The sequence below is a fragment of the Gadus morhua genome, chromosome 13 (assembly GCF_902167405.1).
Source record: "Gadus morhua chromosome 13, gadMor3.0, whole genome shotgun sequence".
Taxonomy (NCBI): Eukaryota; Metazoa; Chordata; class Actinopteri; order Gadiformes; family Gadidae; genus Gadus; species Gadus morhua.
In genome coordinates, this window is record NC_044060.1 from 15,683,056 (window position 1) to 15,711,044 (window position 27,989).

At 44.1% G+C, this 27,989-nt stretch overlaps 3 protein-coding genes across 11 annotated transcripts; 2 read left to right on the plus strand and 1 right to left on the minus strand.

Annotated features, from left to right (window-relative positions):
- The first annotated feature begins 4,440 nt into the window (after positions 1-4,440).
- sp7 (Sp7 transcription factor) lies at positions 4,441-8,818 on the plus strand. Of its 2 annotated transcripts, none has more exons than XM_030375904.1 (2): positions 4,441-4,568; positions 5,816-8,818. In XM_030375904.1, exons 1-2 carry the CDS (start codon positions 4,533-4,535, stop codon positions 7,166-7,168), a joined length of 1,389 nt encoding a protein of 462 aa, XP_030231764.1. In that variant the 5' UTR covers positions 4,441-4,532; the 3' UTR covers positions 7,169-8,818. The 2 variants fall into 2 exon arrangements, with proteins under 2 accessions (XP_030231764.1, XP_030231765.1); XM_030375905.1 differs by having other exon boundaries at positions 4,441-4,553.
- A 7,315-nt stretch (positions 8,819-16,133) lies between these two features.
- On the plus strand, positions 16,134-20,725 carry tarbp2 (TAR (HIV) RNA binding protein 2). 3 transcript variants are annotated; one of them, XM_030374999.1, is made up of 7 exons: positions 16,134-16,360; positions 16,640-16,954; positions 17,158-17,227; positions 17,413-17,530; positions 17,859-18,004; positions 18,284-18,479; positions 18,911-20,725. In XM_030374999.1, the coding sequence occupies exons 1-7, from the start codon at positions 16,308-16,310 to the stop codon at positions 19,066-19,068; spliced, it is 1,056 nt and encodes a 351-aa protein (XP_030230859.1). In that variant the 5' UTR covers positions 16,134-16,307; the 3' UTR covers positions 19,069-20,725. The 3 variants fall into 3 exon arrangements, with proteins under 3 accessions (XP_030230859.1, XP_030230860.1, XP_030230861.1); XM_030375000.1 differs by having other exon boundaries at positions 17,877-18,004; XM_030375001.1 differs by lacking the exon at positions 16,134-16,360 and having other exon boundaries at positions 16,640-16,791; positions 17,877-18,004.
- Positions 20,270-27,941, minus strand: tespa1 (thymocyte expressed, positive selection associated 1). 6 transcript variants are annotated; one of them, XM_030374985.1, is made up of 12 exons: positions 27,632-27,941; positions 26,709-26,914; positions 26,334-26,376; positions 25,988-26,028; positions 25,674-25,724; positions 24,799-24,838; positions 24,358-24,411; positions 24,037-24,126; positions 23,642-23,850; positions 21,432-22,699; positions 21,253-21,328; positions 20,270-20,858 (listed from the first exon to the last, which is right to left on the minus strand). In XM_030374985.1, exons 2-12 carry the CDS (start codon positions 26,869-26,871, stop codon positions 20,764-20,766), a joined length of 2,130 nt encoding a protein of 709 aa, XP_030230845.1. In that variant the 5' UTR covers positions 26,872-26,914; positions 27,632-27,941; the 3' UTR covers positions 20,270-20,763. The 6 variants fall into 6 exon arrangements, with proteins under 6 accessions (XP_030230845.1, XP_030230847.1, XP_030230846.1 ...); XM_030374987.1 differs by lacking the exon at positions 27,632-27,941 and adding an exon at positions 27,075-27,611 and having other exon boundaries at positions 21,265-21,328; XM_030374986.1 differs by lacking the exon at positions 27,632-27,941 and adding an exon at positions 27,158-27,609 and having other exon boundaries at positions 26,709-26,911.
- Positions 27,942-27,989: the final 48 nt, after the last annotated feature.

The window sequence follows — 27,989 nt, forward strand, 5'->3', positions numbered from 1 at the left end:
TGTTCTGAAGCGTTTAGAAAGCAAAGCAAAGGCGCCACAGTGTGACACAGAGTTATGTGTGAATAGGGAAGGAATATATATATATATATATACTGTATATATATATATACTGGGAAGAGTTTCGTTTTCCCTCATTGCATGATCACCGACATGTCTAGTGACTGAATGTGTTTGGTCCACTGTTTGAAATACAGCCGGATGGTGGTTGGATTACTGCAAACCACCAACATGCCCCAAAGTAAAGACAGACCCGCTCGAGTCATGCAGGTCATTTTTATTAAAAGCATGTTGTCGCTTATAACGTCTCCACAAAAAGAATCAAGAATTAAGTGAGGCAAAATATGTTATGGCCTAATCACCCACGATACCAACAGCGATCCACATTAACCTAATGCTCTCTGTTATACTGTGTAATGTACCCCAAAGACCACCCCACCACCATCCATGCACCCATCCCCCCCACTGGCCCCACTCTGTCTCATGCCCCCCCCCCACCCCCCCCACCCCCCACCACCACCACCACCTCTCTCTCTTTCTCCCCCCCTCTCTCTCTCTCTCTCTCTCTCCCTCTCTCACCCCTACTCCCCTGCTTTTCTCTCTCCCCTCATTTTCCGTTGACAAGCTTTCTGAATCTTTGACCACACGGCCTGGAAAATAGCAGGGAGTCATGCTGCAAGGCATGTCTCTCCCTGACCCTGATTCCCCCTCACCACATTTCCATCAGCGGCGCAGTAAAACACATCTAATCATTTCAATTTTCCCCCTCTGTCGCGAGTATTATTAACATGGTTAATTTCTGGAGGGCCGCAGCCCCCGGGGAGAGGAATGTGGAGGGAAACGCATTATGGAGAGCTATTTCATTGATCCTTCATTACACACATCTAGTCGGCCGCCACCTGGGCCCTCATGATACTGAGGGGCCAATTTAGAATCAATGCATCATCGTTAGGCAAACTGCGCCTTAATGATGATGCAAGGCATGAACTCTGCATCATAACTCTACTGACAGTGATTATTTTTTATTTTAAATATATCACTATTTGAATCAATGCAGGTAGTTTGCCGGCTGAGGTAACTATTCCTCAATACTGGTAATGGGGATGACATAATTTTGGGTCTGTAATTGTATCTATTATTTAACAGTGCCAACTTCTATTTCAAAAGTTGTAATATTTGGTTGTTGGCGTCTTCTTTTGTTAAACCACACTTTTATGGGATTGTTTTCATTTTGCCATTAAGTATAGTTTTTTATTATTTTACTTTTCGTGCATATATTTTTTTATTATTATTATCTTTGGTTTTCTCTGCATCCTGTGTCTGCTGGCTTGAATACTCGACCCGCTGTCTTGAATACTCGAGGTTGCATGTTTTTTATACTGATAATTATTTTGTAATTGTTTTGGTATTATTACAACTCAGCAACCTAGAGCAGCACTAGCATATTTAAAATGGTTTATTCATATTATCATAATCTGTTTTTGTTGCAATGAAATATATGAAGAAAATCCAAACACATTATATGTCTTACTCTATAATATTGGGATACTGCAGCAGGTCATTTTGACAGACTTGAGCACTTGTTTGATGAGTTGGATAAGGCGACTATACCATTATACTGACCACGTTGAGGCTTGAAGTCAGGCAGCCTTTGTCAAGCTGCAGATGATGTGACGTATTACTGTAAAAAGCCTGGGGAACTTCCTTTACAATGCAAAAAGGTAACATCCAATAAAACAAACATATTAATATTTGTGACATCTTGTTCCATCTGGATCGAGAAACCTTTTTTTGTTTGTTTTCAATTAATTATTTTTGTTAATTGTTATATATTGAAGTATCAGGATCTGAACACCAAATTACACTTTATTTGAAGTTCCTCTCTTTATCAAATCATCCAACAAGCTTGTCTAGTTACATCCACACATGATCTTACTTATAATTTGTTCAATTCATTGATCTCACAAACATCTCCAACAAGACATATGTATGCTCGCTGTGCGACATGCAGTAAATGTAAGACAAGTAACCTGCAATCAGCTCAGTAAAGTTTAATTTACTTTAATGGTGCCCACACGTCCTTGCCTCCCTGTTCATCAAGCGTGCAACGCCTACTGTACCTAACCCCTGAGATTAGAAAAAACGACCCCAAAAGTTCAGAAAATAGTAAATAGAGCAGAGAAAGCATGCTTGAGGGGCCCTTAAGCACTTAACACGATCTCTAATTATAGATCTCACCATCGTTTCGTTTGATGAGAACTGTAAATGGGAACACACCAAAGACGGAGATCACCAGAACTCATAAAAGTAGGAAAAGTGGCCCATGTGGACTATTTAGTAACAGTTAAAGCTGGCACAAGAGCACTGCCTTCCCTCTCATTTCACTGTCAAGTTAAAAAAACACATTTACATTAATGAACCTAGCTAAGGAGGATATTAAAATGTTCCTGACATCAATGAGAAACCGTGTGCCAAATGAAAGAGGAGGAAAGGAAACACCCCAAAATGTGTCAAAAGTTTGCCACGTGTGAGAGATACACACTTGAATGTGTAACAATTTAGGCACTGTTTTTCCACTTAAGATTGTTTTTCCTTGTACTGTTATGAAGCATTACAGTAAATGGTAGCTTAAAAGGAAGCTACCTAATCACTATCATGAGAATATTGGTATATGTAAATAGATAGATAGATAGATAGATAGATAGATAGATAGATAGATAGATAGATAGATAGATAGATAGATAGATAGATAGATAGATAGATAGATAGATAGATAGATAGATGGAGATATACAGATTGATAGACAGACAAACATACAGACAGACAGACAGCGTACAAAGAGAGACATAGGCCTATAGAACGACAGACAGACAGATACACAAACAGACAAAGTAGACAACAAGACAGCCATTCCTGATAGAGACAAACATATCAATAGATATATTGATATGGACATACACACAGATAAATAGACAGGCAGACATACGGACGGATATAGTAGACAGACAGACATATTCAAAGACAGACTCTAGATAGATTATGTTGAAAGTCAAGTGTAGGAACGCGACTACCATTCCGTTGGAGGGTAAAATTCTCTGTTCATGTAACCAACTTTGTTCGTCTTCTTCTTCTCCTTGCATCCCTTGGAATAAAAAAACAAACAAAACATAAAGCAATGAAGGTCAGTGAGAGAGCAGACTGCCAAAAATAGTCTGTGTGTTCATGTGAGGGCCAGACTCTGCCCGACGACAAGCCCAGCTCTGGCCGTGCCCTGTAATTGAGGAGAAAATAAGGACAGAAATTATATGTTTATTTTTGACAACAATTTTAATCTTCTGCGCTGTCCTTCAAAAAAAAGAGACGCCCATTAAAGTGGCTGAGAATCGGTTTCACTGAAGACTCGTATAGAGTGTCCTTTAAAATCAGTAGCTGCAGCGGAATATCACCGTTGGGAATAAAAAAATATCAAATGTGTTACCTAAATTTGTCATAATACCTTTCAGAATATTTGGCCTAACATTTTAGATGCAACAGATTGTTACAATAAATCTCAACATTTACAGGACCTAATGCTCATTAATTTGTAGTTAGTTAGACATAGTTAGATAGTTAGTCTGTTAGTTGTTTGATTGTGTGTTTGTAATTATCATCTTGATCCTATCCTTTTAAGGAAGGCAATAATCCTGATTCTTTCTAAAATTCATTTTATTTGATGTGTTAATCCTTTCTTGATTTTATGTGATTACTTTATCCTTTAATGTTTAGCTTCTCTCTGGAGCTGAGACTTGTAACCATCAGCTAATGCCTAAAAAGGAAGTTTAATTGCGTTTAAGAATATTGAAACCAGAAAGAGGTTTGTAACCAGAACAATAAAAACTTAAATGAAACCACATACTTGGTCATCTAAATTTTGCATTTAAGTGAATGTTTTATATATATTTGTCTGCTTAGCGAATACAGAGTGATTGCTCATACAGTCAAGTCATTATGCCGACACAACTTCTACCACACCATAATTTCCATTGATTTATTATCACAATCTATGCCTTTACGTATTTTAAGAGAAGAGATAATGAGCCGGCTGGCTGGGCCTACATTAATGTATACTTTGTGGACAATGTTCAACGTCTTACATTCTCCCCACCAAGACTGAGAAAATCCCGGTGGAAATTCGCCATTTGAAAACGGAGATAATGGCTGCATGGTGATTGATGAGTAACCCATTCATACATTTTTACTCCAAAAGAAAAAAAGAAACGATTAAACTCTCGCAATTCTGGAAGGGGGATGTCCTCTTGTCTCCACCAATCTCCTTCCACCCCGGCCCCCCCCCCACCCCCCCACCCCTCATTCAAATTTTATTGCTTCTTAGCAAATCTTCAAAGAGTCCCAGCCCCATAATTAGGGGGCGTGTTCTATGTCTCTCAAAACACTTCCCTGCGCTCGTGCCCAAGTTCCCCCAAACTGTTGTCGTGGGACCACACTCTGCTCCTCTCCCGCTCCCCTCAGCTCCTTCAGGATCTAGTTTCTCAGGGATGGCCGCATCTATTCTGGAGGTAGGGAATATCATTGTAAGTATATATTCATTTTCATTTACGCACACTTGCTTCACACAGCACTAATATACCTGCTGAGCATTTGTTATGATTGCGCTTGATAGTTGCGTTTGTCAGTTGAGTATTGCATACTGTGGTGCTTTTTATATTTCTGAATGTAAAATGTTGACATGGGACAACATCATGTTGCGTTAGGTTGGCTCAGATTAATCAAATAGTATTAAGAATCCGACATGGGTGAAAAACGAAATCTATGATACGAAATCGCGGACACTTGAGTGAAACTTTTAAGAGCCATAATGTGTGCACTGACGTTCAGTGGTGCGTTTCTTTGGTTACCATAAATTAGGCTGCTGTGTTTTAGGAAACTTGGTTCAAATTACGTTTATGCACATTTTTTGTTTAACGATCATGATTGTCATAAGTGAGAGCTCAAACTAAACAACGACACAATAGTTATTGGGCTAACCTAAAGAAAAAAGGTTTTATTGTATTAATTACTCAAATTGACCCTGAATGAGAAGTGATTCTAGATCTTTATAGCACAGACCAATTTACAACATAAAAACCTACTATAAATGTAAGAAGTTCTACTCCATGGTATCATGCCGTGTATTGTAGCATGTGCCTCAATTATCCCCCATGGTCTGCCTATCAACTGAGAGCAAAGCACTGGTGGGGATGAGGAATGATGATGATGAGAGGTAACTAAAAAAGGTACAGTAGCTTAAACAATTTTACAAAAAAAGGCTGGTCATTCTTTTGATGTTGACGTAGTAGGAAAGTACTCAATCCGTTAAACCAGTCAAGGGGAAAAGAGATGGAACAATGTTAAATGAGAGGTGAGTGACAACAGGCCTTTTCTCAGACGATCTCAGGTGACCATCTTACATGATCACATAGGGTTCTTTAGGACACGTGGGAACTGCCATCAGGAAAACAAAATGTGATATACATGGGATCTGAAATACATGTATACAAAGGGAGAGGGAGGGATTTTATACTGCGGTTTCCGCGACACAAAAGACCTCCTTGCGTCCCTTTGTTTGGTAGAGTGCAATGTTTGCAGAAAAGCTAAACACAAACTACTCGGGCTATAAATTCCCTGACCACTAAAGAGAAAAAAAAAGTGTGGCAGCCGAGGCAGGAAAAGCCGGCGGTGGCAGTCAGGCATCAGCTTTTTATTAGCCCCGGCGCTGACACTGGAGGCGGGCGGCCGCGCAGCCACTTCCTGTCTCATGTTCTGTATCTCCTCTCCCCAGGAAGAAGCACGCTATGGCTCCAGTCCTCTGGCTATGCTAACCGCCACCTGTAACAAGTTTGGAAGCACCAGCCCCATCAGGGACACCGCCACACCAGGCAAGCACGGAAACACCGCGCCGCTGAAGAAAGCCTACGGGATGACCTCCGACCTGCACGCCAAGAACGGCCGCGACGCCAGCGGCCTCACGGACTCCTACACTGGCTCCTTCGCGGCGGCCGGAGGCGGGGGAGGGGGAGGACTCCTCCCCCCCTCGGGGAGCCCCCCTCCGTCGGGCGGCGGCTACGCCTCCGAGTACAACCCTTTCTCCCACTCCTTCCAGACCTCGGGCTCCCAGGACCCGTCCCTGCTTGTCTCCAAGGGCCACGGCGCGGCGGACTGCCTGGCCAGCGTCTACACCTCCCTGGACATGACGCACCCCTACGGCTCCTGGTACAAGACGGGCATCCACCCGGGCATCAGCGCCGCCCCGGCCAACAGCACCTCCTCCTGGTGGGACGTCCACCCCAACTCCAACTGGCTGTCGGCCGCCCAGCCGCAGGACTCCGGGGGCCTTCAGGGTTCCCTGCAGCCCGTCGCCCCCCAGGCCTCGCTCAGCCCCCAGCTGCCGAGCTACAGCACCGACTTCACCCCGCTGAACCCCGCCCCGTACTCCTCCGTGGGCCTCGGCTCCTCCTCCCACCTCCTGCAGCCCACACAGCACATGCTGCCCCAGGACATGTACAAGCCCAAGCCCGTCCCCGGCACGGGGCTGATGGAGAGCCAGATGGGCCTGAAGCCCGCCCGGGGGTCCGGGGGCTACGGCGGCGGCGGCGGCGGCGGAGGAACCCAGAGCCGGTCCTCCTGCGACTGCCCCAACTGCCAGGAGCTGGAGCGCCTGGGGGCGTCGGCCGCCTCCCTGCGGAAGAAGCCCGTCCACAGCTGCCACATCCCGGGCTGCGGGAAGGTGTACGGCAAGGCCTCCCACCTCAAGGCCCACCTCCGCTGGCACACGGGCGAGCGGCCCTTCGTGTGCAACTGGCTGTTCTGCGGCAAGCGCTTCACGCGCTCGGACGAGCTGGAGAGGCACGTGCGCACGCACACGCGGGAGAAGAAGTTCACGTGCCTGCTGTGCAACAAGCGCTTCACGCGCAGCGACCACCTCTCCAAGCACCAGAAGACCCACGCCGAGACCGCCCTGCAGGGGAAGGGCCCGGGGGGGGAGGGGGAGGCGGACCCCCGGGGAGAGGAGGGCGCGGAGGTCAACAACGGCGCCGGGGCGGGCAACACGGTCGCCGAGGCGATGAGCAACGGAGAGGAGAAGAACGGCCCGCCCAACGGGGTGGAGAACAGCAGCGGCCTGCTGGAGATCTGACCCGGCCCCGTGAGGCGCGCTTCAGTCGGGGCTTGGTTTCGCCCGTTGGTCAGGTTGGGTGATGAGTTGAGGTCACCGGTAAAGGGTATCAAACCCCTCGGCAGTGTGAGGGTCAGACGGACAATGTTTGGACAGACTTTGCAACAAAAAAAAAACGGACTCGGCATGTCACAGGTTTCGATCCACCTGCCGTGGACCACACACGTGAGCCGCCTCACATTGGCATGCCTGTTTAAATGGGTGTTTCCAACCATATGTACGTAAATAGACATGCACACACACACACACACACACACACACACACACACACACACACACACACACACACACACACACACACACACACACACACACACACACACACACACACACACACACACACACACGCAACTCAAACATAAACATATGCAAAGTGCAGACACAAACATGTACAGACAGCATAAATAAATACACAAACATACACAAAAAATATGCAGGGAATGACTTTTCAGAGAGAGTAAGAGTTGGCCGTACACGTGAGCACACAGACAGGCCACACACACACTCACACATACCGACTCGAGCACACACACACACACACACACACACACACACACACACACACACACACACACACACAAAGCTAAATCAAAGGCATGTAAGTAGTGGGAGGCCCATATAAATGTTTGAATTTAGAATGAGAAATATGAGGAAATTGAATCTACAGTATGGTAAAGAAAATAGCTAAGGCCACAAACCAAAGCAGTGATTCTAGAGAATTATTGGGAGATGCAATTGTTGAAAGATTGCATGCCGAGAGAGAATTAAGGCCTCACTTACTCAGCATTATCCAAATTATCCAAAGATTCCTGACACACTGCCTCTTGTTGCCAAAGAAAATTTGATTTAAACATTGTATATGTCATACGTTTGCCTGTTTGCTTCATGCTTTGTCTAATTTAATTTCATATTTACATAAAATAATTAATTTATGTCTTAAATTATACACATGGAAGATTCTCTTGCAGCACACAGGAAATATAATGGCCTGAAAACTGCAAGATAGTTCAAGCTGGCCAAAAAATGTTTTGATTTAATTAAGCCTTTTGTTCTATTTATTGATTTTAAGGGGGAGACAGTGCTATGGTGTTTGACGTTTTATTTATAAATCCGGAAGGTAGAAAACTATCTCCTTACGCCTTTTTATCGTGAAGTTTACCACACACGTTACATAAAAGTAACTTTGAATAGGGGCTTTTCATTATTTTTATATGCATTTCCAACAAAATTACAGATGTATAAGAATAAGAAAAGTGCATTATAAAGTATCTTATTTTTCTATGTATTTTCTGTACTTGGAGAAGGTTGAAACTTTCCTTAAAGAGGAGATGCCTGAGTAGCTTCAGGTAAAAAAATATCACGTATGTGTAATAACTGATGTTGATTTTATTGTATTATTCAAACTAAATATGAGTTGTGCGTTTGTCTCGGATTGTGAAATGTGTGTGTATGTCAATACTGTCATTGAAGATAAAACATGAACCCTTGTCTTTTTAAACAACACATGATATTCAGTCGTGACTTTCTGGGGACCTTTATTTGAAAACCTAAAACAACTGAACTGATTCTTCCTCACTGGTGCTATTTTGATATTAAACTGTTTTGAACGTAGCCTATCCACAAAGAGTGTACATTATATGACAACACCCTTTTTCTTTTGCTTCCCGACCGCCCCAAAACATAATGCTCTGTGATAAGACCATCTCCTCATCATCTTTCCATATCTCGCCATATTTCCACCGCGCGCCCGGCCAACCGAGTACTTTCATTATCTTCTTCCCCGAGCAAACAAAGCCATCCACGAGGTGAACCCTTGCCTCCAACACAATGATCTCCTTTCAGAGAGCTCACTGTGCTTATACACTCGCGCTCAATTACTTCTCTCTCCGGCTCCAGGAGGGGTAATTACCACGCGAGATGTTCCAGCAGCACAGTAAGTACTGCAGGAGGAGCGGGGGGATTAGAGGAGGAGGGGAGCTGTGGTTGTATTGTTTATTGAGGGAGGCGGTCAAACAAAGGTCCCCCAATTATGCCCCCACACACACACACACACACACACACACACACACACACACACACACACACACACACGTATAGACAAACACACACACACATAAGACGGGTTAGGGACAGGCAGGGCCACCACCAGCTGTGTTTTACGCTGGGACTGACACTGGGCTCCCCAGGGGCCCTTCACCTTCTGCATGCTGGTGCAACTCATGCACATCATAAAAAACAAGACTTTTGAATCGCAGCCTTGCAACAGGTGCTGTTTGTGTTGATTCCCCTTTACTGAGTTCATAAAAGCGAAAGCTTGTTTAACATGATTGAGAAGGATGCACAAAGCTTCTTTCAAACAAGAGGAGATAGCCATGATGACGAGGACAGCAGTACATCTGTTTTATCATGTCTAATAATAGTACATGGAAACATACAATGCTAAGTTGATAAAACTATTCTCCACACATTTTTTATAATGATACCGTATAGTACAGCTTTGTAGAGACAATTTTAGAAGCTTCTCAGAAAACCCTCAATCATACTTAAATATGACATAATAGATTGAATAAATGTTTGCAGAATATAGAAGTAGGAAGAGTAATGAGAGAGAGAGAGAGAGAGAGAGAGAGAGAGAGAGAGAGAGAGAGAGAGAGAGAGAGAGAGAGAGAGAGAGAGAGAGAGAGAGAGAGAGAGAGAGAGAGAGAGAGAGAGAGAGAGAGAGAGAGAGAGAGAGAGAGAGAGAGAGAGAGAGAGAGAGCTAGATAGAGAGAGAGAGAGCTAGATAGAGACAGACAGACAGACATCACGTGGTTGCAGCTACCGATGCTCCTGCCGGGACACTTACACCTCCCAGGCTGCATGGTTCCAATTTAACTCTCCTAATGAGCTGTAGTTGAGGTCAATTTATATAAAACGTCCCGGGACTGACTCTGTCATCAGGGGCCGCCTTGTTTATGGTGGTCTGAAGTGGGCCGCGTGGTCGAGTCCGCAACATAAAAGACACAACAAAAAAAATAAACGGGGCCGGGGCGGGGTGGGGCCCGGCGAGGGTGGCGGTTGGGTGGGGGTTTAGGGTGTGTCAACGACTGAGGGTTTGGGGGGTAAAGACGGATGGCCAGTGGCTTTTCCACTGTTGCTACTGGAATTTTCTCCCTCTCGCTCTTTTTATACCCGCTTCCAGCAGTGGTAATGGTGTAGCCTTCGTTCTATTTTTAAGGTTTTTATTTTATTTAGGAAGTTGGGAACATTAAACGTCGCTTCAAATAGGATTGTAAAGGGATAAATACATGCATGTGATGAGCCATGTGTGTTGCCAGAATCTGGACAGCGTGTTCCGTATGGTTTGGTAAATCACAACGCGACACTTCACAGAGAGCTTTTTAAAGAACTCGAAGTGTAACAGAACACAGTGACAGCTATAAATACCATCACACAGGCAATAACCACACAGCCAGGCAAATCCGCAAAGTCTCTTGGGAAACATTTAATCAATTAAAATGATTTGCTTAATCGAAGTACTTAAAAACCTAATGCCAAGGTTTGTGTGTATGGGCATCTATGTGTGTGCGTGTTTATGTGTGCGTGCATGTGTTTGTGAATTTTAAAAGAGGCCACAATTCTCCAGCATCATGAGGATGCTGAGTCAATGCTAATGTGCCTCTCTTTCCTGCCATTATCTATCACTAACTGAATAGTCAAGAAAAGACAATGGACCAACACCCCAACGCAGCCCTGAGGCACAGGTGGGGAGGGTGTTTGTTGAGAGGGTGGCTTCCTCCATCAGGGACCCTTGGGCCGCTGTGTGTGTGTGGGTGGGCGGGTGTTATTTCTTCACAAAGACACAGGTGGCTGCAGGTATGATCCAGCCTGTATGGCAGGATGGGGGTAGGAGGTGTGTGTTTGTGGTGTGTGTCTCTGTGTGTGAGTGTGTCTGTGTGTGTGTGTGTGTTTGTGGTTTGTGTCTCTGTGTGTGTGTGTGTGTGTGTGTGTGTGTGTGTGTGTGTGTGTGTGTGTGTGTGTGTGTGTGTCTGTGTGTGTGTGTATGCGTGTGTGCGTGCGTGTGTGCGTGTGTGTGTGTGTGCGTGTGTGCGTGCGTGTGTGTGTGTGTGTGTGTCTGTGTTTGGGGGGCCCGGGGCTCTGTAGCGTGGCCATCGGTGGAAAACAAGAACCGTAAAGTCCCGAGCAGGGGTTGAAAGCTCAACGACCCAGGTGAACCACAACATTACCCCCGCCAGGATCACAGGTCGGATGGAATGAAACAAGGGATGAGGAGGAAGACAGATTGAGGAGGAAGACAGATAAGAGGACAAGAGGGTCAAGCTTTGGTCAAGATGCCTATCAGCCTTCCTCCCTCAACGTCTTCACGCTTGTTTGGTAAGGAACCGTCAAGACCCTGCTGCAGGCTTGAAGCCTTCATGTTGCATGGTGAGTGTAGGGCAAACTAAAAGTAAAAACACAAGGATGTATCCTGGATCTGTTAGTCAATGTGCTACATGTACTGACTCCATATGGATTAGATCTTTATTCCTATTCCCATATCAATCTTGTCCTCCAGCCTAGTTTTTCCACAGTTTAGACTTTTAACTGTTAAAGAACAACCATGGACTAATCTTCACTCAGTGTAACTCAATTTAATTCTATAAAAGCCTAATTTGTTTTTCTATAAAAACACTGTGATACAATATTTTGTTATGGCAGCTTCTAATGCAATGTTATGTCGAGGGCTTCCGCCCTCGCTGCAGCGAGATGCACTAAGTACCCTTCTAAACGAGGCCATTTTGTTTATAGCTACTGTGGCAGGGTTGTGGGTAACTATGTGCCCCTTTAAAAAGGATAATATCCTTCCCCATTTAATCGCCTCCGGATGACAAATTGGGAGATAAAAGGGGAAAATTAAGTTTAGAAAATTGCCGCACCAAAATGGAGACTACCCATCAACTTTACATTAAAGGTTTTTAACTCTTAAATGCCAACTGAAACTTGGCGCATGAACCCAATGTTCTCCCGTCGGATTTTGATTAAAAAATGAATAGTAAACAACGATGCATAGATGCAATGAAAAAACATGCTGATGCTGCAGCGGCGACACTATTGCCTTATCCTGCTTGGTCGACATGGATTAAGGGAGCAGGGCGGCATCAGGGTATCCATACTAAGACTACATAAGCTCTTTGTGTGGTTTATTTAATTTCAACCTCAACGGAAAGTCTTGTTCATTGACAAGAGAAGCCGCCCGATGCACTATGACAGCCCAGAACAAATAGCTCATGGAGATGGTAGGAAAAACACTTAGAAAACGGGTGTCCATTACAAGCTAATACCCTAACAAATACATGAAGCGAGCGTAAACTGTTCTCTCCTTTCAAAAACGCTTACGACTCTAATGGAATTCTGACTGACATGCGGACCAAACCATCCCGGTTTTTTATTTTTTCCCAACATGAAGCCACTAAATACTTCCTTGGAACATTCAGAGTGAGGCAATTTAGGCAACGACACGGTGACACAAGCTCGGTAAATGACCTAAAAACAATAAAATGTAAACGCTCGGAATAAAGGTGAAAAGAAACTAAATAAATAAAGGAGTCCCTTGGCTAAAAGAAAAAAAAAACATGGTGGTGGTTTATATAAGGGAGACCAAACAAAACAAATAATGGAGCCAGATTTAAAGTTAACAAGAAAAAAATGAGGAGGAAAAAAAAGGAGAGGAAAAAGCGAATGAGAGAGGGAGAGACAGAGAGACAGAGAAAAAGATATAGAGAGAGAGACAGACGTCTGTCTGCCTCTCTCCCTATCTTTCTCTATGTCTGTCTCTCCCTCTCCCACAGACAGAGATAGAAGGGGAAAGAGAGATAGTGTGTGGCAAGAGGGAGAGAGAGCGAGAGGCATAGAGAGAGAGAGAGAGAGAGAGAGAGAGAGAGAGAGAGAGAGAGAGAGAGAGAGAGAGAGAGAGAGAGAGAGAGAGAGAGAGAGAGAGAGAGAGAGAGAGAGAGAGAGAGAGAGAGGGATGGAGATGGAGGGAGAGAGGGAGAGCGAGCTTGGGTTGGAAGCGAGGGAAAAGAGAGCTGGGGCTGGCAGGGTTTCGGCGGAGCTGCTTGGCGGTTCAAGAGTCCTCCAGCACGAGGCGCCAGTGTGTCCGGCTGGGGGCCCTGACCATGAGCTGCCTCACCCCCCGAGAGCCACGGCCACAACCCCCCCCCCACCCCCCCCACCCCCCCACCCTCCCTCTCTCTCCCCCCCCCCCCCCCCCCCCCCCCCCCACCCAGCACCACCCGCACCGCCACCCATCCAACCCCAAAGCTCACTGGCAGGCAGCAGCAGCGCTCCGTTGGAGGAGCTGCCGCCACCACCACCACTGCTGCTGCTGCTGCTGCATGTTTATTTAATACGCAGAAAGAAATTGAAATATCTTTGTGGTTTCAACACGCATACATGCACAATGACATGGCGCGCACACACACACTCGCACACGCACACAAATGACGCACATGCCAAATAAAAATAAATAAATAAAGTGGAATAATAACATTCTCTTGACCGAGGGCCAAGAGTAGTGGGAGAGAGGGCAAATCTTTTTCTTTCTTTCTTTCTGTCTTTATTTCTTTTTGAGAATGGCGTTTGTTAAAAAAAATGAGGGAGCAGCGAAGTGGGAGGTGTGTTCGTGGCGGATGCTACATGGAGTCATAGCATGCAGCATGGCGCTCTCACTTCCATAGAAGAGTCAAAACAACGAGTAACCAATCCCTGAATCGAACATCCAAAGTATACTATACAGACCATATGTCAAACGTATGGTCTGCATTAATGTTGATGCCAAAGGCATTGATGTAAAGACTCCTATTTGCATATTGACACTATCTTTGTTGTGAGGCAGCACTTGGAAATAAGGCAAGAGTTAAACCATTGTTTCAATGGGTATAAATAAAGAACAAAGTGTTGATAAATTAATTGTGATCCATGTACAAATTAGGTTTGAGTGTGCTAATGCATCCAGATGTTTGAAGTGTGAGATTGTACTATATGCAAACACGTGTGTGCGTGTGAATGAATACACACACACACACACACACACACACACACACACACACACACACACACACACACACACACACACACACACACACACACACACACACACACACACACACACACACACACACACACACGTCCACAATTGACGCTGTTGATCGTTAAAAAGCAATTCCTTCAGACAGAAATCCTTTAAACAGCCTTTGGTTTTTGGACTTTGCTATCCCCCTACCCCCTCTCCCCCCCTGTCTCCTCTCTCCTCAACAGCCACCAACCACTGTTCCTGCCAAAAATAACACGGGAGCGCCACTCGAACCCGCGCCTGGCCACAGAGCTGCCTGGCCGCAAGAGAGGGATCAAAACACACACAAAAAAGGAAACACATCATATTGTGGAGGGAGGGAAAAAAAGAGCGTTCATATAGCTCCACGCTTGACGATATTTACTGATGATTTTGGCAACCAAGGGACCACATATACTAATGCACTGGGCCAGGAGTGGGGTGAAGGAAGGGGAAATTTATGGGGGTTGTGCGTGAGTGTGTGTGTGTGTGTGTGTGTGTGTGTGTGTGTGTGTGTGTGTGTGTGTGTGTGTGTGTGTGTGTGTGTGTGTGTGCGCAAGTGTGTGCGTGTCTGTGTGTGTTTGTCAATGTCTGTGGGTAAATGTCTTACAAAGGGAAAGAGAGAAAGAAAGGGGTGAGAGTGAGGAGTGAGAGAGAGAATATATAAGAATATGTACAGACTTTCATGTATGTGAGCACATATGAGTATAGTCTTGGCATTATTATTTATATTCCACCACATGTATTTACGATTCACTGTAAAATAACTGCATATTGTAGAAACACTAGCCAATGATGGTCATTCAATTGTGGTGTTGGACCAGCAAGTAGGGGTCTGTAGAGCATGGAAAATTAGTGCTGAAGATAATTAAGATGTTGAGGGCTACAATGGGATACAATGGGTACAATGTTATGGGGTCAAACAGTTCAGCTTTCGCAAGCGGGAAAAGGTCCTAGATTTTCTCATGAAATAAAGATCTCAATATCTCTGATGAACGTGGCTCGATTAGTTGTTAAAAACAAAAGCAACAATAGCAACATTATATATTATCTAATTTACGCAAATAAATGTATAAGGTTATATTTACATTTATATATAATTTACAGTTATCGCTAAAATATTATGACACATAGAATGAATGGAGAAATTACCAATTACAGCTGGGCATCCCTGAGGCCCTGGTGGAAATGAAGACTGAAGACCTAGGACCTTCACTGATTTTACAGCGTATCGTTGAATGTCTGTCCCCCCCTTGAGGAATAATCTAGCCATTGCAAATAGGGAGCAACAATACTAAATATTTAAAAAGTGATCTGATGTTCTGCATTTTTCTAAACCGATATTAAACTCTAAGCTGCTTCCTAAAATGTATGCCTGCTTTGTGTAAAAGGGGCACCGATTACAACCTAGCACAGTAGGCTTAATATATGAAAATAATGGGTCATTAAATAATTCCTAGACTTCAGATATGTATCCGTGAAATCGTAATATTTATAAAACACACACACACACACACACACACACACACACACACACACACACACACACACACACACACACACACACACACACACACACACACACACACACACACACACACACACACACACACACACACACACACACACACACACACACACACACACACACACACACACACACACACACACACACACACACACACACACACACACACACACACTAGTGTTTGTTCGTTTTCGGCGAACCCCACCCGCCTGCCATAGAGCCGGTAGGCTCCGGATGATAAAACAGGTGGCTCCATTTTCGGACGGACCAATGAGAAGCCGGGATCACGACAGCTCTGTGGACGTCAGATTTTATAAAACAACTGCAATTTGGGTCTGCCTGCCGGAGGAGGGTCTCGTTTCCTCTCATGTCGCTCCCTCGGCTCTTAATCAGAAAATCCCATCTAATGAAAGCAAGTGTCTCTTCTGGTGGGGGGGTTCTGCCATCCGAAACCGTTCGGCTCTATCTTTGTAAAATAGGTAATGAACGACGAGTCAGCACCGGACAGCTGCACGAAAAACTCTGGGTGCTCCAGGTAAGAATTAACGCACTGCTAGCTACTGTGCCTGAGCTAATGTCCTAGCATAATATAACAGCTAATCATAGCAGATGTGCATGAGCTATTACATTTGTAATTGCACATGCCACATGGCTTTTGATCACTGCGAACGGACGATACAATCTTCTAAGTAACGCTATCTTGGTTAATACGATATCATCAAAAACTCATGATGTATTTTAGCTGATTAACATACGTGCTACTTCAATGGTTCAAAGTAATGTATGCCATTGAAGGCTGTTTAATTCCCTCTAGTATTGAGCAAATGCTGGCTGTGAATCCCGGAAAGACGCCGATCAGTCTGCTGCAGGAGTATGGAACGCGGATAGGCAAAACCCCAGTGTACGACCTGCTGAAGGCGGAGGGACAGGCCCACCAGCCCAACTTCACCTTCCGAGTCTCCGTTGGTGAGATCAGCTGCACCGGCCAGGGCCCCAGCAAGAAAGCGGCCAAACACAAAGCAGCTGAGGCTGCCCTGAAGATGCTAAAAGGAGGCCTGGGAGGTCTCATTGGAGTTAGCGTCGGAGAAGAGGGGTTTATAAGTGTTGAGGAAGCTGTTGAAGAAGACAGGTTAGCAGAGCATCTAAAGTTCCTCCCTCTTTCGGTTTGAGGAAGTGTGTATTGTGCACTGCAGTGTATACTGTATATGTTCCAGACTTTTACGCCATTATTGGAAGCAATATCATTATGTTAAAGTCCAAGTGAGCATAGTGTTTCTACATACTGATCTGGCTTTGCCGATATGAAATATGTTAACTGGACCTCTTTTGCAGCACCCAAATCGAAATGAAGACATCCAGCACTTCACAGCAGTCAGAATGCAACCCTGTGGGAGCTCTGCAGGTAAACTATGATCACAAATCCACTTAATTAGTATAAATGTGAACAATATAGATTATAGATCTTTCTCATGAAAGCAACATTTAATTGTACATGGAGCTTTCTATCTCTGTGTGCTGTTGTGTGCCCGTGCATACGTATGCATTTGTGAGTACAAATATTTCCACACGTACAAATGCTCCCCCAAGGAGCTGGTGGTGCAGAAAGGCTGGCGCCTTCCCGAGTACACCGTCACCCAGGAGTCCGGCCCAGCACACCGCAAAGAGTTCACCATGACGTGCCGAGTGGAACGATTTGTAGAAATAGGTAAGAATGACTTCTATGAGACGTGCAACATTTGTTTGTGTATCCTGATCTAGGTGAACGTGAATACACAGTACAGTGTATGTAAATGTATGCCTAGGCATATTTTAAGCGGTGCCTTTTGTGCGGTAGTGCAACAACAGCGTTAGTTGAAATGCCCTGTGATCAGATATTGAACATTTGTTAACAAATGCAGAGATTTGAATAAACAGTCATAACTGCTGTCCATCGATCGTCTGTTCTCTCAGTGAACCATGAGAGGATAAACTTGGCTCAGCCCAACGCAGGACAGCATACGATACAATCCTCTGGTGTGGCTGTGTGACCTAAGGCTCCTGTCCCTCGGCAGGAAGCGGCACGTCCAAGAAGCTGGCCAAGAGGAACGCGGCGGCCAAGATGCTGGCCCGCATCCACGACGTGCCGGTGGACCTGAGGACCCCCAACGAGGCGGACCCCGAGGACGACACCTTCACCATGGTGAGCGACCGGAGACCCCAACCCCCCAGTAACAACGCATAGGATCCCTCTTATGAACGCTCCATTCAAACAGTCGTACAAATACGATTTTGAGATTCAATTTGGCATGTCGGGAATGGAAGAGCATGCTGGAAATGTAGTGGCATTGTTGGGTATACTTTTATGTTTTCGTGTTACGTTTATTAGCTTTTTCTGACATTGTGTTTTGTTTTGCCATTATTGTACATTGTAAAACCTCAGTATTTCACGAAGTGAGCATTTCCTCGTCTCAATCCGCAGAACATGGGCAGCCGGGCGGAGTCGGGGAAGTGCAAAGGCCTGGGCTGCACGTGGGACTCGCTGCGGAACTCGGCGGGGGAGAAGATGCTCCAGCTGCGGAGCCACCCCCTGGGCACGGCCCCCGACTGCACCTCCTGCTCCCTGCTGACGGACCTGTCGCTGGAGCAGCGCTTCGACGTCAGCTACCTGGATCTAGGTGAGAATGCTGTCGGCGCAGGGGCCGTGGCGGGCGTTATAGCTCATTGTTCCACTCAACAGTATATTGGTCTTATTTTAAAATAGAAACGGTGTGGTGGACCCAGTAAGTTTCTGAATAGTTTCCCTTTCGGCATTAGCTGAACATAATGTTTTTTTATTAATGTTTACCTCCAAACCTGAACATATATTAATTTTGAGAAGTAAGATCAACGATAATCAAGGAAGTGTATGCTGCTTAAAGATGAGTACCTAATATTAAAAATAATATAATTTATGAAATAAGATGTACTTTATTAATAATGGTATATTAACTACAAAACTGGAAGTGTGCATGCAGCCCAGCAGCCGCGGACCAAACATGAATTGGTTAAAGCTGATGCTAGTGCTGATCTCGGTCAATTTTGTCATGTGTTCGCCTTGTTCTTTCAGAGGAGCGCAGTCGGAGCGGCTTCTGCCAATGTCTGGTGGAACTGTCCACCCAACCAATCACGGTGTGCCATGGTTTCGCTCCCAACACGGACGCTGCGCGGGCCAACGCCGCCCACAATGCACTGCAGTACCTCAAGATAATGGCCGGAGGAAAGTGATACGACCACCACCTTGTGCTTTCTTCTTTCTTTCTATTATATTCTGAAACTTGTAGTCAACAGCAACAGAGCCATGTTGAAAGCCCCCCAATGAAAGCACTTCACCATGCGGATATTGCCTCTTTTGAACTTTTGAACTTCAGTTATTAGAGATGGAACTCAATTCGCCAAATTCCCCCATCGGAGTCTGTCCAATCGATCTCTTAACATTTTTAGCCAATGGACCTATGGCTGTACGAAATGTTGACACTGTTGCACAGATGTCTCCAAAAATATCCCATCCCCATGTGAAAACACGTATTCTATTATGTTCAATCAACAGTTGTCTGCCATTCAGAAAGGAGCAGGGGTCATAGATTTGAAAATAATGAACTCTTGTAAAAATTGTGCTTCCTTCCTTATCTCCACTTCTGTAGTCGGATGACATCCAAATCACCAGCCATGTTGCTAAGAGACTTTTCAAGCTGCTAAGACTTTTTCAAGTAGACCGTTATTTTAAATTCATCCATTTTTAGTCATCTACTGTTCCCCTTTGATTTTAAAGATGTCAAATTAAGAATTCTTAATATACCTTTTTCCTTTAAGTGTGTCCTCTTTAAACGGTTTAGTTAAAATTTGTATTTGATCTATTTATTTGACACTAACTTAAAGCAGCGGTTAGGCTTGCATAGATATACATTTTCCTTGTTACCTCAATGTTGGATTGTTTTTACATTCAAAACCGTTTTTAGATAAAAGTAGGTATTGCTGGCTCCTTGCGCAGTATAGTGTACATTTTAAACCTTTTGTTTAAAGGATTTCAGGATGTATGATTGCATCTACACTGAAGGTTAATAATATTGCATTTCATACTCCTGAAAAACTTCCCAATTGGATCTGGAATTGTTTAAGTTTTAGCATTTAATGGTAGCCATCTATCTATTGGAATCCTTTCAAATCTCTGCATACAATCTAACAAAGGCTATTTCTTCTTACCTCCATTAAGAACAATTTGGCCATTAGTTAGTATGGAGTATGTGGACTTTCCTAATTTGTCTCCTAAATACCAATGTGGCATGAAAAAATCCATTCTGTCAAGGACCTACGTATGTCTATGACCATGTATGCACTTGCTGTAAACCTTTTTAGAAAGTCCCTATTGTGATGGAGCCACATTTACAAAATGTACTGCATTTCCTTTTGGTCATGAATTCTATTATTCTTTTTTTAACAGCAGACCTCAGTGTGTGTAGATTAACACCTTTTCTGATGCAAATGTTTTACTTCATGGGCAAACAACAGTACAGGCGGTGCACCTGAGTGAATCACGGCCTTTTGCACAGCATCTCGCAACCAAGTGTTCCTGAATCTACCTCGAAATGTTAGCACATTGGCACAACTACCGTGCAGTCTTTGACAATGTAAAGATAATTCCTGTTTTTGTTTTTCTAATTTCGGAGTGTTGACTCAATTATGTGAGCTAAATTCTGTTTCCCTTGAAACATTCTGTACCATATTGCAAAATGTAGCAATATAGCCAAAATGTCAAAATGACATTTTATTTTTCACATAAAAGCATTGGGTTTAATTGAGGATGAAATAATTGAAACGTGCTGTAATTTGTTTAGTTATAATACTTTTTACATTTTATTCAAATAAATAGTGAATCTTAAACCAATGATGCCATCCGAGGGTCCAGTCTGTTTAGCAGCCCTGTCAGCTCCCACCCCTCTCTGAAGAGCAGCGGACCTCCTCCTCCGCGAAGCCGCTGCTGTCTGACTGCATGCTGTCTCCACGCTCCAACATCGCCGCTGCACCGGGACCCATCCAGCACATCCACAGTCAACCCCTGAAGACACACTCCCTGCATCCTATGATTCTGCACTGTATGACCTTTTAAGCGTATACACCTTAATATATAATTATCACCCATGGATTTAATGCGTGTGGACATTAAATTTGTGAAATGGATCACAATCACAGCTGAAAATCCTACATGCGATGCAATACATTCTGTTGTGAGTGAACTGTTTGTCTGGTAGTTCAGTGACGTACTGAATGTTCTTCAACACTTTGCGGTTGGTCTGCTCTTCATCAATAATTGATAAGGGGTTATCTCTTAGTCATTATGCTGTGGCACATGAATGCTAGGATTCTGCCTCTGAGCTGCTGCTACTGTTTCCAACACTTTATGCAATGACCTACCTTTGCACTGACTTTTTGTTATAGTTATTTGTGTACTTTCGGACTGTCCAAAATCCTCTTCTCCAGCGCTGCTCACCTGATGGAGAAAAAAAGTGACAAGTAGATAAGAACTGTGATGAATTAATGAATGGTGAATCTAAGGCAGTGGAGCCCTATTATTAACATGAAACAAACCGTACCTCCTCGATTTCAAAAGAGTTCGCCTGGTGTAATTTATTTGAGATGTGCTTCAATTTCGGATGTTTCAATGGACTGAGTGGCTTCCCTTTCCCTCTGCGGAGAGCCTCCTTGGGACAATTTGAACTGGGATCGAGGCCTTGTGCCGCTAAGGATATGACATGGTCCTCTTCCCAGCCTGTGACCGTGTTGCAAAACGATGGGTGAATGCTGCCGGGTACCAGTTGATGTCTTAACGTCAGGTCTCCTCGACTGGCATATTTATTTAAACGGGGATCGGCCGAATCCAATCGACAGACCTTCTCAGCATCGGAGTAGTTCGTAGACCATCCTCTGCTTCTGCTTGGTGATGGTTCACAGGTCTTATTGGATCGGTACGGCCCTAAACATGTCCTCACAGAACTGGTCTTCCTCCCCGAAAAGACTTGAGGTAAATGGTTTGCGTCGCCGTAGTCTTTCGGTGAACAGCAGCCGAGGGCGTGGTGTTGTGAGTTCTCAACTATCGCTGGGAATATGATGTCGTGGCTGACCCTGATTCCCCGGGGGGAATTTGCAGCTGCGTCACCAAGCGATCGTTCCGTCGCATCACGGTTGCGATCCGCCTCTTTGCAAATACGCTGCCACTTTCTTCGAGAAGCAGTTTCCCCTGATTCGGGCCACATGCTGACTGAGTTCACCGACCTGCTCTTGTCAAGGTCTGATGACTCCACTCCAGTCCGATCGCACTCGACCTTATCTAATGGCTCGCCGGTCCCCACTCCTTTGTGACACCCCGTGTTGCCTATCTTCTGCTTCCGTACGTCAGTCCCAGTGATCTGCTGCACAGGCTCCTCTTCTTCTTCCTCCTCCTCCTCCTCCTCCTCTTTGTCCATGTGTGGATGGACATCCAGAGACGGCTCCAAGAAATCCAGTTTCTTGGGAGCTCTGATCTTGGCGTTCTCCAAGACGATGCCCACCACCTCGGGCAGCCCGGGGCGCCTCCTCCTGGGCGAGGCCAGAGGGGAGCAGGCGCCGTCGGAGGCCCGCCGGGCGCCGCCGGTGTACAGGCACATCTTGGAGACGGTGTCCTTCAGCCTCTCCACCGGGGAGCGCGGCTCGCTACGGACACTGCTGACGGCGCTACGGAAGCGGTCCAGCTTCTCCACGGGGGACAGGGCGAGGTTGGGCTCCAGGGGGGCCAGCTTGGTCAGAGGCGTGCGGGACACGTGAGAGAAGAGCGAGTAGAACGCGTTCGCCGTGGCCGTGAGGGCTTCCACTTGTCTGAAACGGCCTGCAGCAAAGAAAAATGGCTAATTATGTCAAAGCTGCCGACATGCATGGGGAATAGTGGATGCATCAGTATTCATGACGATGCAACCCAGTGGGAGCTCAACAGGTAAACTATGATCACGAATCCGCCAATTCAAGAGCTCCCACTGGGTTGCATTCTGACTGCTGAGAAGGGCTGGATGTCTTCCTTTCGATTTGGAAGGTCCATTAACACATTAATAACGGCAAAGCCAAATTAGTATATAGAATCACTACGAAAATATTTCACTATTAGATTACTGATATTGATATTCAACATGTTTTTTCCTAATATCAAGAACATAGGGTTTCCCTCTGGAAATATGTGTTAAACATTCTCCAATGTGTAAACAGGAATAACATGAAATAAATCAAGGTCAAAGGTCAAACTGTATTCCTCATAAAATAGACATATAATAAAAAACTAAACCGGCAATAAAAGTGTATGTTGATGTGTCAAAAACTCAAGACAATGGTGTCATCAGTTAAAGTGACACCATCAAGCGAGAATCCCGGCTTGGTTGGAGATGCAAACCCCAGCCGCATCGAGCCAGACGACTAGTAACTACTGTCCACGGGTAGATTGGTGGGCAGATCTGTACATCAGTCATCTAGGGGGACACTCCCACTTGTGATCTCACCCAGTCCCAAGAGAGGACCTATTTTTTAACTGCCTGTAAAGGCTTATCACCCTCAAACCTGTTGGTAAAATAGGGCCCCTTTAATATACTTTGACTGCTAATCCAGAGGTTGCAAGTTTGATCCTGCAGAAGTTGGTTGCGTTAATCCTTTCTCCCAAGAATGTATTTGATAAAACAATCCATACAGTATTATAGAACGCCATAGTGTATCCACTTCAAAACTTCCTTTGATGCACAGTTTCAGCAGCATCGTTTCACAGCACAGTTTACAGCCGTGGTCTTACTGGCGATGGAGAGGTTGGGGTCCTCCTCTTGTATCCTCTGCAGCTGGGACTGGAGGAAGAGGCGGAAGTTGATGCCCTGGAGCTGGGAGTGGAAGGTGAAGAACCTGGGGGGTACCCGTGCGGGGGGCTGCGGCATGTCGTGGCCGAAGCCCAGCTGGAAGAGCGTCTCCTCCGCGTCCTCCGAGCAATCCTGTAAGACCTCTGACACACTGGTGGGACACACACACACACACACACACACACACACACACACACACACACACACACACACACACACACACACACACAATAAGAAAGGTTATGACACGGAGGAAAATACAGTAAAGTGGAAGCAGACCGTCTGGGCTTTTGGTGCTAGCCCCCCTTAGCCCCCCTCCATCTGGTTACGGCCTCACCTTGAGACGGTTTTAATGCTCGAGAAGGACGGACAGCTGGAAGCCATACTGTTTCCGAGGTCCAGAGAAGGTGGCTTCTGCCGTGGATTGCTGCCAATAGCAAACAAACCAATGATGATGAAGAGCTTTTAATGGATACCGCACACACAGCAGGTAACTTCATGTATAGGGTTTTGAAAAATATTTTCACATCAGTAGTGGAACTCTTAATCTGTTCATTGGTGTACCCACAGTCCACAGATACAACAATCCTTACAGACTTTTGATATGTAAACTATAGTTTATATACATAACATAAGGACAGGTTGTCCAGACACTGACCTAGTGCTGGGACTGCTGTTCGATGTGTTGCCCGGAGGTGGCAACAGTGAGAGGCTTCAGTTCAATCCACAACAAAGATGGAAACAAAAAAACATTACAAAAAGGATAGCAGTTCAATAAGATCAATGTGTTTAAAGTTGACGCTTCTTTTTATACAATCAACCTACATTTGGCCAACAATTTCCTCATACTCTAATTTTTGTTAGAGTGTTCAAACAGACCACTAGTAAATCACTTTTCCCCTTGGGGACATTTAAGATTTACTATAGCTTAACAAGCTGTCATTACCTCCCTTTCTGCGGAGGGGGGGGGGGGGGGGGGGGAAGCAAGCTTACTAAATTGTGAATTACATCATGCACTAAATTGTGAATGATGTTCATTTTCTAAAGCTGGAATTGTCAACCTTTTGTAAATTAAAATAGAAAAAATAATGCAACTCACCCTACTAGTGATTTACTGTCTCCATGATTGATTGCAGATGCTATAACAGAGTAGAACAAATCTCATTGGGCTTACCTTAGTAAGACCTCAACTACATCATACACATAAGCACAGTTTATATATTACATGCTACAATATCTATTACTCGTGTTACAGGCTTTTCTGATCATCTTTATGGGATAGTTGCATCTTATTGTTATTGTACATGCATCTTATTGCATGTACATCACTAGGCTTGGATAAGTGTAAACAGTTTGCATGAATTTACAAACTTTTTATTAAGCTCAACTTCTTCACCAATGTGACATAACTTGACAAAGGACCAATTATAACATAACAACCAAACAAGAAAAAAGTCGAATTTGAACAGCGGAAGAATAAACTTACTTCCTGTTCCCTTAACAGCCTAATTTGGTAATGCAGAATCTAACACAATATCTCTCAATTCAAAAAAAAAGAATTTCCCTGAATGCAGAACCTCACCCAACATCCTGTACATGTAAATATGGTCTTTTTATCTGCAAGAATGTTGGCCTACGTATAGGATGTAGACAAATGGAGATGGAACATTTAATTTGGGCAATTTGAGTTGCATGGCAATAAGATCATTTTAGTGTATGTTTATCAGTTGTTCTAAATAAACATGATGCATGGAATCAAGCACGCAAAACAACACATTCATAGCATAAGCAAAGGTAATAAATAAAGGTCATTCATTTTTGTATGCAATGCCCTGTAAGATAATTATGGTGTGTGAGTGAGTGATTTTCATGATTTACCAAATGTTATACCTTGTATAAAGTGTGTGTGTGTGCGTGTGTGCGTGCGTGCGTGCGTGCGTGCGTGTGGAGGGAAACTTAGATGTAAGCACTCACCATCAGCACCAAGGCTTAGGTCATCATCACAGCTAGTTTTCCATGTATGCTCTGATGAAAAGTTAAGTATTTATTTTAAGAGTAATGCAGGCTAAAGCACTTCCAAATCTTTACAAAAAATACATGTTATTCATTCCAGGGTTTATTTTCACATATTATATTGTTTAATTGACATTTTGCACTTGTTAATATCTACATGGTTGTATATATATATATATATATATATATATATATATATATGTTTACCAATACTTTGTTTAGTTCATCACAAAGCCTGACTGTACTGCTCTGACAAATGTGTACTTTCAACATACCAGCATTCAGGCCACCAGCGTTCTCTGATCCTGTCCCCATCCTGTGAGAGGTAGCATAACGATATCAATCTCAAACATTCAGAGTATATATGCTATTCCTCTCAACTCTTCTTCCTATGTAACCACACTCACTAAAAGTTCAGTTATGTAACACAGGCAGAATTTATTTATTATTCCAAAGATAGATATTGTTGAATGTTATCATGGGCTATACAGGTTATACTTTCTGGAATATACTTGATCTTGTCAGTATTTCCATTCATCTATCAAGGTGTTTTCCACTGAAAAATGGTCCTAGTTTCTCTGTAAGACAGTTCTTTAATCAATAGCAATGTCACACACTCACCCACAACCAAGAAGCCAGCTCTCAATCTTTCCATCGCTGCATCCTGTGCAAAATCATGCATGTGAGGGCTTAGTGAGCAATGGCCATATACAATTGACACATATAATAAATGCTACAGCCTTCATTTAAGAAGCCCTTTAAATGCTCCATCTTTAATTACCATGAATGTTAAGTCATCTGCACTGAGCTTAATGAAGAAAATAAAGAACACAATAAATTAACTTATTCTTCCTCAGGAAAAAAAATCCATATGTTGTTGAACTCTGCAATCAACGTTTTTACTCTATTCCCTTAAATAATCTATACGATTTACAATGGTATATGCAGCATTCTATAATCTAAAAATGCTTTAGCTTAGATGCGTAGCAAACCGACCATCTGAGATGATGCTATTAGATGAACTGGCTGTGGATGAGTGGAGGTTGGAGGATGGGTCACACTGTGGTCCAGGTAGGTCCTGGACGTTCTGGTTGTGCCACGAATCTTTGCTGCTCTGGATCCAGGTTTGATGCCTGACTTTAGAAGAGGGGCTATCCATCTGCCTGGTTCACAAACAATCTCCTGCTGTGTGCCTGTTACTACTAGAAAGATTACAATATTAATAGAAGGAAAATACTTATCATTAAAGGGGTTTAATTCACAGAAAACCCTTAGTCCTACTTAATTGTAATAATTGTAACAACATTAATCATTAAAATGCCCTCTTCTGGAACCAGAGCTGTTATTCAAAACTTGATTTACCTTTCTGGATTGTTGCCGCTGACCGTGTCTAGTCTACACATTACCACACCTATAGATCTTTCTATGAGACTAGCCAACATTACCTCAACTAACTGGTTGTTTCACTTTGAAACTGCAGTTTGTCGTTTCCTGTTCCAACAACATAGATCTCACCACCACTGTTCTGCAATATATTCTTCCGATGATATCCAGTTTAAATGACACGTGCATGTCTGGTTAAATTGTCGCTACTAAATTGTGGTCAAGAACTGAGTAGTCAACTTTAGTCTAACTGTTTGTCTAATATTAAGTAAATACGTGGGAGGAACATCTTCATGCTATGCACATTTGTAAGTTAACAAAAAATGAATCCAACGAATATGCCACAAAAATAGCCATTCGGTAAGCCAGGCCTGCACATTTATGTTGCGTGAGTATGTGTAACACGTATGCGTGTATATTTAATGTTATTTATTTTTGCCGGTTTAAGGACACCTCCCACTGAGGGGAATCCTGTTTACATCTAGATGTGTAGATGGGCTGAGACAGACAGCCCACTGCATAAGAAATCCTCCCACCCGTGAACGATTTTCTCCTCCCAGCGCGGTTAAAGCCATATGGTTACAGTCAGTGGCTTCATCTCCACCCTGATTACTCCCCCTCTCCCTCTTCCAACCCACTAAAAGCGACAAGGGAGTGACCAGGAAGGCAACGCTTGGACTTTGCTTTGCTTTTCTTCCCGCCCCTGAATTTCCAATGATGTGTGATGTATACAGCATCGTCTAATGTTTTCTGACCGTGGATTTGGGACACAAGTAGAGCGAAAGTAGAATGATTATGAATGCTGTATTACTAACGTGTTGTAATTAATTATGGCGCCATGGAATTGGAAAACAGGTATTCTTGTCAACGTCAATCAGAAATGAGGCACAACCT

Bases quoted from the DNA above. Each gene is read 5' to 3' on its own strand.
- sp7 (XM_030375904.1), top strand. From the start codon at position 4,533: ATGGCCGCATCTATTCTGGAGGTAGGGAATATCATT. The intron at 4,569-5,815 runs GTAAGTATATAT...TCCTCTCCCCAG, and splicing joins TGGAGGTAGGGAATATCATT to GAAGAAGCACGCTATGGCTC.
- tarbp2 (XM_030374999.1), top strand. From the start codon at position 16,308: ATGAACGACGAGTCAGCACCGGACAGCTGCACGAAAAACTCTGGGTGC. The intron at 16,955-17,157 runs GTTAGCAGAGCA...CCTCTTTTGCAG, and splicing joins GAAGCTGTTGAAGAAGACAG to CACCCAAATCGAAATGAAGA. The intron at 17,531-17,858 runs GTAAGAATGACT...GTGTGACCTAAG, and splicing joins GGAACGATTTGTAGAAATAG to GCTCCTGTCCCTCGGCAGGA.
- tespa1 (XM_030374985.1), bottom strand. From the start codon at position 26,871: ATGGATAGCCCCTCTTCTAAAGTCAGGCATCAAACCTGGATCCAGAGC. The intron at 25,725-25,987 runs GTATGTTGAAAG...ACTTTTCATCAG, and splicing joins CGCTGGTGGCCTGAATGCTG to AGCATACATGGAAAACTAGC. The intron at 24,127-24,357 runs GTCAGTGTCTGG...TGCTATTGGCAG, and splicing joins AACAGCAGTCCCAGCACTAG to CAATCCACGGCAGAAGCCAC.